At 43.5% G+C, this 10,970-nt stretch overlaps 1 protein-coding gene across 1 annotated transcript; it reads right to left on the reverse strand.

Annotated features, from left to right (window-relative positions):
* Positions 1 to 6,333: 6,333 nt before the first annotated feature.
* On the reverse strand, positions 6,334 to 7,704 carry LOC106632989 (Ig kappa chain V region 3381; the record flags this gene model as incomplete). The annotated part of the gene is given in 1 exon segment (XM_042217700.1): positions 6,334 to 7,704. A coding segment is annotated over 1 exon segment (181 nt), but the record flags the coding sequence as incomplete, so codon positions are not given.
* Between the last annotated feature and the right edge of the window lie 3,266 nt (positions 7,705 to 10,970).

The raw sequence follows: 10,970 nt of genomic DNA on the forward strand, positions 1-10,970 counted from the left end.
AGCGTCACACTAAACCATCTCACTAGGGCGGAAGTGCCCCCTTGTGGCGTAACTAGGGATCACACCACATGTTGGATCTCCAACAAAAATCACAAGCTTAAGGCCCTTCCTTAACAAAACTACACCTAAAAGCTTATACGATATACAAAAATTAAATCACATGATGTGACCACACATTACAGTGTGTCACACGCTCCCCGACAAAATAAGAATGGCTCCTGGCATTCAAACCTCAATTTTTCTCAAAAACATTGACACATACACTTATTCAATATAACAAAGGTGTGTATATGTAAGGTGTGTAAGCATATGGAAGGTGAGGTGTAAAGCCTGTGGGTGGTGGAATATGATAAGGAACTGTCCATGGTGGCATGTAGGGTGAGGAGAGCGTTGCAACTGTAGGATGAGGCTGGTACGATGGTTCACCCAGTGTTTGGTATGTCAGCATCTGCCTTGGTTTCCTCTCCCTAGTCGACCTTCTCATGTCGCTAGTAGAACATCGTGGAGCGGTGCGTGCAGACAGTTCATCCTCATTTGGAATTGACAGTTCATCATCTGCGTTTTCTGATGGGACTGGGTCATGTAGTGAAAGCACCTCTGGAAAGTTGTCTCCTAGATTGACTTGATCTTGGCTGACTGGCCGGCCAATACAGCTTTCTTCCCTGACAGGTACCTTTGGATGACTGTTTTCTTCACCGGAGGCTGGGTCGGGCTGTTCTGCAGTAGATATCCTATGGTAAGTCTTTCCTTTGATGGGCTCTCTTTCTTTTACAGGAAGCCTCAACCAGAGTTTTCCAGTACTCTCTTCAGAGTCTGAGTCACTTGTTTCAGTCTGTTGCCTTCTCCTGCCTCTGTCCCCTGGCAGGTTGTTTGATTTTGTTTGTCTTTTTGGTGTAGGTTCAGGAATGTGCTGTGGAGCCTCAACTGGCAAGTCATTCACAAGTAGTAACAAGTTACGGTGAAGCACTCTAGTCTTATCCTTATCTCCTGCTTCTCGGTAGACAACATACACGGGGTTGTCGCCTACTTGTGCTTTGACTACGTAGATACTCTTTTCCCAGTATGACTTGAGTTTTCCAGGCCCACCTCTTTCACCAAGATTTCTAACGAGGACCCTGTCCCCAGGATGCAAGACGACACCCCTGAGTTTTTTGTCATAGTAGGATTTGCCTCGTGCGCTGGACAGTTTACTATTGTCACTGGCTATCTTGTACGCCTCAGTCATCTTTTCTGCCCACTTTTCAGCATAATGTTTGTGAGACACAGTTTTTTTCTCCCCAACCAGGCCAAACAACAAGTCTATTGGGAGACGGGGGTGATGCCCATACAACAGAAAGTAAGGGGAATACCCTGTTGACTCATGCCGCGTACAATTGTAAGCATGCACTGTTTGCTGAAGGTGATCTTTCCAGCATTGCTTTTCTTTGTCGCCGAGTGTCCTAAGCATCTGCAAGAGAGTCCGATTAAATCTCTCGGCGGGATTACATTGGGGGTGATACGGTGTGGTCCTCGAGTGTCCAATTCCAGCTTTCTCTCTTAAAGTCCTAAAGAGCTCGTTTTCAAACTCACGACCCTGATCGTGATGCAGCCTGCCGGGATATCCAAAACGCTGGATGAAATCACCAAAGATGCGCTCAGCTGCTGTCTTGCCTGACTTATTTTTGGTCGGGTATGCTTGAGCAAACCTTGTAAAATGATCTACTACGACCAGGATATATTCATATCCACCTCGGCTGGGCTCTAGGTGCAGGTAATCTATGCATACAAGATCCAAAGGTGAGTTTGAAGTGATTGTGCCCATTGGGGCACGGACATGTCCAACCGGTTTTTTTTGTTTTATGCAGGGACACTTCCTTGTGACATAGTTTTCAACTTCCTGTTTCATAAATGGCCAGTAGAACCTCTCTCTAGCTAGGGCCAGTACTCGGTCAGTACCAATGTGTCCCATGTCGTCATGGAGGTATTTTAGTACCTTGGCCTTGTAAATTGCTGGGAGGACAAGTTGCTGTCTTTCAGTAGTACGTCGATACAAAAGTCCATTGTCAAGGCACAGTTTACTCCATTCATGAAACAATCTCCTTGCAGCTTTACCTACTGTTTGTCGTATCTCGTTTGTCATTACAGCATTTGTCTCTTTTAGCCGAATGATTTCTCCCACTGCTGGGTCTTCCCTTTGAGCCTTCACCAACTCCTCACTGCTTATGGTTGGAAGTGAAGTTGGGGGGTCTTGGTTCGTGTTAGCAGTAAGAGCCAGGATGGCGACCCAAGCTACATCGTGTTCCTGGGCTGCTTTGGCCCCACCCCATGTGGTTTGCACAACTTCATGAGAGAGCCCCTCAGTACATGCTGTCACGTACTTCTCAATGTCAAGGGGCATGCGGGACAACGTGTCAGCATCTATATTTACCTTTCCTGGTCTGTATTTTATCTCAAACCGGAAATCTGACAACTCCCCAACCCAGCGATGCCCAACAGCATTAAGCTTAGCAGTGCTCATTATGTAAGTCAGAGGGTTGTTGTCAGTATAGATGGTGAAGTGTGGGGCATAATAGAGGTAGTCTCTAAACTTTTCACACACCGCCCATTTAAGCGCCAGAAATTCTAATTTCCCACTGTGCAGGCAATAGTTTTTCTCGGCTGGAGACAGCGTTCTGGAGCCATACCCAATAACCCTTAGCTTACCATCTTGCTGCTGATAGAGTACAGCGCCAAGGCCTTGCTCTGAGGCATCTGTGTGTAGCAAGAAAGGTAAGTGGAAGTCTGGGTAGGCCAGGACTGGAGGGTGGGTGAGCATGTCAATGAGTCGCTCCAGTGCCCCCTGGTGTTCACCAGTCCACACCACAGGAGTATTGGAGGACAGCTGACTGCCTTTGGGTTTCCTCTGGTGAGGTGGTGCTCGTGACATGTCAGACTTGGCTTGGAGAAGCTCATACACAGGCTTTGCAATACGTGAGAAGTCCTGAATATAGCTACGGTAATAGCTGAGGAAGCCCAGGAGCCGCCTCACATCGCCAACAGTCTGCGGTGTTTTGGCCCTGAGTGACTGCACAGCCTCTAGGTCCTTTGGGTCAATTTGCACACCCTCTGCTGATACAAGGCGACCCAAATATCTTACTTGTCTGCGAAAGAGTTCGCACTTTTCAGGCCTTAGCTTCACACCATGATGCTGAAGTGCTTTCAAAACTTTGCGGACCCCCTCAACATGCTCCTCAAAGGTTTTGGCATAGCAGAGGATGTCATCTAGGTAGGGAATGCAACATTCATCCCTAAATGCATCCAGCATCTCCTCCATACTCCTCTGAAAGGCTGCAGGCGCATTGGAGAGGCCGAAGGGTATTCTGACCCACTCATACAACCCCCAGGGAGTTACAAAGGCTGTGAGATGCCTTGAGCCCTCTGCCATAAATCCCTGGTGGTACGCCTTTCCTTGGTCAAGAATACTGAACCAGCAATGGCCCCCCAGCGTATCGATCAGATCTTGGATACGGGGCAGTGGGTGCCTATCAGGTATGGTTTTCTGGTTTAGTAACCGGTAGTCGATGCACAGGCGTAATGTGCCATCCTTTTTGCGGACACATACAACAGGGGCAGCATAAGGAGATTTTGATTTGATTATCCAGCCCTTTGCTAAAAGGTCCTGGATGTACTCCTTTACTTCATTGAATAATGGCTTTGGAACTGAGCTGTAGGCTTTTTGCACAGGGATGTCATCTTTAAGATTTAGTGACAGCTCTAGACTTGTAATACAGCCTATATCATTAGCATCCTTTGCAAAAGCAGCTGACTCCTCAAACAGCATTTTCCTTACAACTCCCTGCTGCTCCTCCGTGAGGTGATGTACATCAACGGGCGGATGCCACAATAGAGTGGAACAACTTGCAGTAGGTGGTGCAGTGGTAGGACTCTGAATCTCCAGGTCTCTGTTTGGGAGTGAGTCAGTCTCAACAATTTTCTTGATAGGCTGGATACTGCCAATCAAAGCTTTTCGGGGTAGAATAATGTCATGTTTTGTCTGGTTTCCTAAAGGCAAATTTACATGCGGAGTTCTGCCCATCTGAACTTCTAAGAGGCCCTCACCCACATCTAGCTGTTGTAACTGTGGGCAATTTTCCTCAGGTTCGAACAGCACTAGAGGGTCGCCAGAGTCAAACTGTGGTGGTACTTTACATTTTACCCAGGTTACGCTACCAGCTGGGATGACTTTGTCTTTCGGACCTGTTCTCAGGCGCCCCTGAGCAGAAACAGGTTTTTTTGTCTGCACAAAATGGACAATGGTCTTTGCGGTGTCATCAGGGATGGACATTGCCCCACCTATGAGGCGACTTAAAGTGGAAGCTAGCCTTTCTGGTTTTCCCTGAATCACTACTTCAACCACATTGAATCCCAAAAGTGGCATTTCTAAAGGCAACGAGCTCACCAGGAAGGGTACACTGACTGATAAATCTGGGTCCTCATTTCCTGGTAAGTTCAGGGTTATGATCACCCAGCCATCAAAGGGGATTAGCCCTCCATTCACTGCATACACTTCCAGTGTCTTTTTATCCTCCATGAGTTCAATTAACTCAGTCAGGGGACGAACGTCAAGATCAGGTAAGTACTTGTCTCTCCAATGGCGGTCTATTATGCTGACTTGGGCCCCAGTGTCCAAGAGAGCATTGACTGCGAGGCCATTGAGAATACACTTAGTCAAAGCTTTCCTACCTATTAATTTGGCAACAGGTTCATTGGTAGGCGTCGTGTCTTTTAGGGGGTCAGCAGCAGTTCTCTCACGGCTATGCTTTTTGTTAACAGCAGCTGTTCCAATAGTTGTTTTGAACCTGCTGTTCCCCGTCACATTGTGGGTGGTGTCTGTTTCAGCTCCTCTGTCTGTGAATTGGGACTTGGGAAGAACTCCGGTTACTGTTTGTCCCCCCACAGCAACCGGTTCACGTTTCCCTGCTGCTTAGGGTTTTTTTAGGCAACCCACAGCTCTGTGTCCCTGTTCGCCACAAGAGAAGCAGTGTTTACAATCTTGTAACCCCTCCTGCACACATTTTGGACAACCATAACGGCTTCCTCTTCTGGTTGGTTGTGGCTTGGGGGGTAGACAGCTGTATGACTGGCTTCTCTCCACTTTCTCTGCTAGGGTGTCTACTAGTTTGGTGAGCACATCTATTTTCTCTGCAAGCTTCTGTACTTCATCTGATTTAGCTCTATGCTCTGTCATGTCTTTCTTTGTATTTGCCTGCTTAACCTGTTCTCCCTCAAACTGTAGACTATGTGCAGCAGCTTGTCTTGAGCGTTGTGTTGACCCCAAACGCCTTTGTCGTTCACTTTCATCACTTGTTACCCTCATGACATGCTTTAGGATTGTCTCATCTGTAACTGTGTTGTCTGAAAGTAAAGGTTTAAGCTCCCTGCGAATATCATTGTACTTGTGTCCTATTCCCTGATACACTGTGTGTAGGAAGACATCTTGTACTGTGTCTGGGCTATACCTGATATCAGTCCCTGGCTGTTTTGACCCAAACAATATTCTTTGCTTCAGTCCAATAACACGGTAGAGGAACTGCTGAGGGGTTTCATGCTCATTTTGTTTGGCACACATTAGTTCTTGGAATAGTTCTGTGCTATTCCTCTCACCTAAGTGCGACTGGAGGAACCCCTTGAGCTCAGCCACAGTCATGTCTTCTTTATTGACCAGCATGTCCTTGAAATCTCCTGGCTTTATTATCCTTAGCACACCTCTCACGATCTCAGACTCAGTGAAATTGTCCTTTATCCCCTCCTCTATCTGTCTGCAAACACTGTTAAAGCTGATATCAGATGAGTGATCTCCAATTTGGCCTCCTTGAACTTTGAATTCACGGCGATGAATGTAGGACAGATCCTTCAATGATACTACTTGTTCGGGTCCTCTGTGTCTGGAAACGTCCATCTGTGTCTCAGAGTGATGTGGGACTGAGAGTGTAGGTTGTGCTGTAGCTTGAGGTGTGGGGATGTGCATCAGCCTACCAAGCTTTTGGCTCAAATCCTCATAGTCTAACAGCATCTTTTGGACATTCTCTGGTAAAACGTCACAACTGAGTTCATTAGTTGTCTCAGTGATTAGCTTGGCGTTTGCTGTTACAGGAGTGGTTACATTTGTTACATCAGAAAATAGTACATCAGTGTTAGCTGGTTGGGCTGATGCAGTAGGTGGGACAGTGATAAGTGGGGACATTGGCTTTGTATTTACACTTGACCCAGCAGGTAAGGTTACATTACTTTGAGACTGAACAACCTCATCGACGACATCTTTTAGGGCTAGCAGTTCTCCCATGCCCCTATCCTCAGCATCTAACAAGTTCTTACTGTACATAAAGGCGTGGATGTACTCGAAACATCCCTCTGCGTCTCCGCTGGAAAGCTCTGCAGCATCTTTGCCTGGAACAGGGCTGACTGTAGAAGCAATCTGGAAAAGTTCGTTGGATGACAGCGACAGTAGGCTTTTCCTGATGTCCCATACCAGGCTTTTCCTCTCCTGGTCTGCCATGACGACGTCTTCCCCAGTCTCTCGTAGTAGGTTGCTTTTGGGTCCAGCCCTCTTCCTCACTTGGTCTCAGCTTGTCTCACACAGACAGCTCACTTTGGGGCAGCCGGCATCACGCTGTCAGCTTTACCAGCACGAGGTGTTGTAGGTTGTGGGATTAGCTCATAGCAATGTGGAGAGCCAATCCCGGACGAGCCCCCAAGAATCTGTAACACGCCCCAGGCAAGAGGGCGGCTGACAGATTATGTCTGGTTCTGAAAAAAACAGATAAATCATGAGATGGACGACAGGTAGTGTGTTTCCTCTCTCGCTTCTGCCAGATCTTTATTTAAACACATTCATGTGTTCACAACAGGTTGCAAAAACTTCTTAACATCTCTGTCTCACATTCCCAAAGCCCGAAATCAGAATAAACCAAAATAGTATAGTAAAAGTATAAACAAAAATCTAAACAGTCATCTCTGTTGTTTGTTACTGAGAGCTATAAATCACACTTTTTTCACACATAGTTTGATAAAGCAAACATTCCAGTACTGTACCATGTACTAATGGCGTATCTGTGTAGTGGAAATCTCCACATCAACATTGCAGAGCGATCAGAATTATTACAGGTTATTACACTAACTTTAGACAATAACAGTGTCAACACATCAAACTGTCTCTGCGAACACATTAACTCAAATATACAGGAGCCGTGGTGTACTTTTGTTACAAGAGGGTGCCTTAAGTTTAGAAAACAGCAAAGCTAACAGCTACTCCAGGATGTGGCGAGCTAAGCTAGCTCCTACTCTCGATCGTAACACATTTCAATGAGCAAAACAGACGAATACAGATCCCAGCAAAACAAACTGCTGGTCAGGTTTTACCCTTATTTGGCATGTAAATTATGTGGACCACATGTGTGGCCTTATTGCTTACTAACCTGAAAAAAACAGATAAATCATGAGATGGACGACAGGTAGTGTGTTTCCTCTCTCGCTTCTGCCAGATCTGAAGACATGCAGTAGCGTCACACTAAACCATCTCACTAGGGCGGAAGTGCCCCCTTGTGGCGTAACTAGGGATCACACCACATGTTGGATCTCCAACAAAAATCACAAGCTTAAGGCCCTTCCTTAACAAAACTACACCTAAAAGCTTATACGATATACAAAAATTAAATCACATGATGTGACCACACATTACAGTGTGTCACAGAAACACCATCCTGACTCAGTTTTCAGTGGAAGTGCATGAGAGCATGTGTGACAGCAGAACTTAAACTGTGAGGAGCAGTGATGCATGAAAGTGTGCAAAACACACTGTAGGAGGAAACCACCCACCTCTCCCAATGAAACAGAAAACACAGAGGTCGTGTGAGGAGAGGCTCATTCAACCTTTTCATTATATTTGTCTCATTAACAGCTGCATGGTTCCACTACTGTCATACATCTGACACTAAAGACACTGATTGATTTTGATTATTCTGACAAACTGAACTTTATTTTGAAAAAAAGAAATATATGAATAGTGGTTTAAAGGAATGAATAACAAGCTGGTCTAACATTACTCAATTCTCTAAATAGTTTAGTCCTGTACAGCTCTCTAAAGCCCTGAGAAAGGGGGTTTATGCTCCATAGTAAAAGCCATAACTCAGGTATTTGATATTTTGAACCATGTACAGATGAACTGTATCTTTTCTGAAAAAAATAAATAAATAAAAAACTTGACTTGTCCTCTAATTTCCTCCACGCAGCTATTTTTTTCTCAGACTGTATTGCCGTTACTTTGATGACCCCAAATTTTACTGAGAAAGAATGAGTAACATATTTTAATATTTTATATTTTTTTATAACGCACTCTTCAGTTTCAGATACTATTTGAATTCCTGAAAATAACTGCATTATTATTGCATTAACATGATGATGTTGGCATTTTGCTTAAACCTCACAGAGCTGTTTGATTGTAAACTCATCTGATAATAATTATTGAAACTCAAAAAGACCAAATCCTCAGACTGTGAGGTAAAACATGTTTTTCTTTAACATACTAACTACTAATCTAGCAGGTTGTATATGTTACTGCATGTTTAATTTTAAAGTCAGGTCTCTGTCTATGGCAGGGTCCCCAATCTCAGTCCACGAGGGCCGGTGTCCTGCAGGTTTAAGATATGTCCTTGATCTATCACAGCTGATTTAAATGGATAAATTCCCTCCTCAACATGTCTTGAAGTTCTCCAGAGGCCAGGTAATGAACTAATCATGTGATTCAGGTGTGTTGACCCAGGGTGAGATCTAAAACCTGCAGGGACACCAGCCCTTGTGGACTGGGATTGGGGACCCCTGGTTAATCTAATCCCCCAAAAAAATCAGTATTCTGGAGTGCTGTCTCTAATCTCCTCCAAGAGATCATCGCTGCAGCACATCAATCCCTAACCAGTTTAATTTGATATTAGTTTTTACTGTACCAATGTCCTTGTTCTCACACATTGTTTTCACAGAGTGAGAAACCCCTTCACAACAGCCAACCAGCGTGAACAACGCTACTATCCTGCAGCTTTTAGATGCATCCCTACTCCAACACAGCTGAATCAAATGGTTGATTACCTCTTCAGCATGCCATCATGTTTGGCAAAGGCCTGATAACAAGCCATTCATTTGATTCGGGTGTGTGGGAACAAGGATGCATCTAAAAGCTGCAGGACGGTAGCTCTCGAGGACCGGGATTGGGCACCCTGATCTAGATCTTCAGCCTGAACTCCACTGATTGTTATTGTTAATTCAAGTATGGATCTGATTCTGCTGAAACAACAAAGATCTAATAAACAGACACTAACTTATTTTGTCAGTACTGAGTTGAGGTAATTACAGATTTCTGTGCTGGCTGTGCAGCTCAGAGAGACGGGCTTATACACTTATAGACAGCTGTCCACCCAGCAAAATATTAAAAATTGTTATTTTACACAAGGACAAAAATTTCTATATGATACTGAAACTATAGAAAACTATTTTGCATTCAGGGTGCACAACAGATATTCAAATTAATGCATGGGTCAGTGAGCACACACCTGCACCTATGAAGTCTGGGTGGATATTGTACATTGCTGCTGTACAAATAGTGCCCTCTTATGTTAAAATAAGAGAACACACATGAAATTGACTCTTATACATGGATACAAAAAGCAGACTGCACATCCATGCAGGGCACATTTTTTTTCCTTCTGATCAATTTTAATTTAAAAAAAATAATGTTTTGTATGACTGTGTCTTATTTTGTGCCTTTTGCATTTGATGTATTTCTTTATAGTGTGTTTGTATAATTTGGCTTGTTTGGTTATTTGCATTTCCTTATATAGTTTTATGCCATTTTGCAATTTTTGTATAAATGTGGGCTTTTTGTGGTTATTTTATACTTTGTATGTTTTGTCATGTTTTCATTGTGGGGTTTTTCTTTCCTTGTTCACACTTCTGTTTACTGTCTTTGCACTGACTTACTGTGAACACCTTTCTTTTGTGTTCAGTTCTTCACCTAGGAGGTCAATAACTTTTTTCCACATTTTGTATGTTACAGTCTCTTTGTGAGGAAGAGTACGGAAAAATTTCTGCAGCATTGAACATCTCAAAGAGCACAGTGGCCTCTATTCTCCCAAATATTGAGGAACTGAAACCACCATGAGTCTTTCAGACATCAGGGTAGAAGGGCCTTAGACGTGAAGCTGGCCAATAACACGATGATAGTGATTCCCCAGAAAAATGCACCTGAAGGAATCTCAGACCATGAGAAACTAAATTCTCTGGTCTGATGAAATAAAGAACGCTTTAACCTGAATCCCAGACATCATGCGTGGAGGAAATTTGGCACAACTCACCAGCTGACCAATGCCGTTCCTACAGCCAACTTTTGTTTTTCTTTTCAGAAAATGTGTGCAGAACATGACTTTCTGTCAGCTTTGTCTTCACTGAACTGTTTTTCTTCCTCTTCAGCAGCTGCAGTCAGTTCCTGCTGTAACAGCTCAGTTGTCTCTGCAGTCTGACTGAGGGAGAAACATTTGCACTTGGATGAGTGACGAAACATTTCTCCCACAAAAAGTTACGTCCAGATCAAGAGAATCAACTTTTTGGACATTTGCAAAATATTTTATAAAATTTTGAAAAGATATTTGATCAAGTCCAGTGATTGTTGTTGATCATTTTTGATCAACTTTGTTTCATAAATAATGAAACAAAGTTGATCTCACAGTCTGCCAGATAACTTCCCTAGAAACTCATTCAGTTTTACAAATATCTAATTTTATGTAGAAATGTGGATATTTTTAAATTTCTCTTAAATGTTAATTCATATCTTTTTAGTATTTTCCAATTAAGATATTTCAGGTTATTTTCAAGCCTTAATTGTCAAACAAAGTGTTTGTGGATTTATTTCTTTATTGTTTTTATTTTGAAAATGACTTTTTTCAAATAATGATTTATGGATTTCTACT

The sequence above is a fragment of the Haplochromis burtoni genome, unplaced genomic scaffold, assembly GCF_018398535.1.
Source record: "Haplochromis burtoni strain Fernald_Lab_line unplaced genomic scaffold, NCSU_Asbu1 Contig_2646, whole genome shotgun sequence".
In the NCBI taxonomy this organism is placed as follows: Eukaryota; Metazoa; Chordata; class Actinopteri; order Cichliformes; family Cichlidae; genus Haplochromis; species Haplochromis burtoni.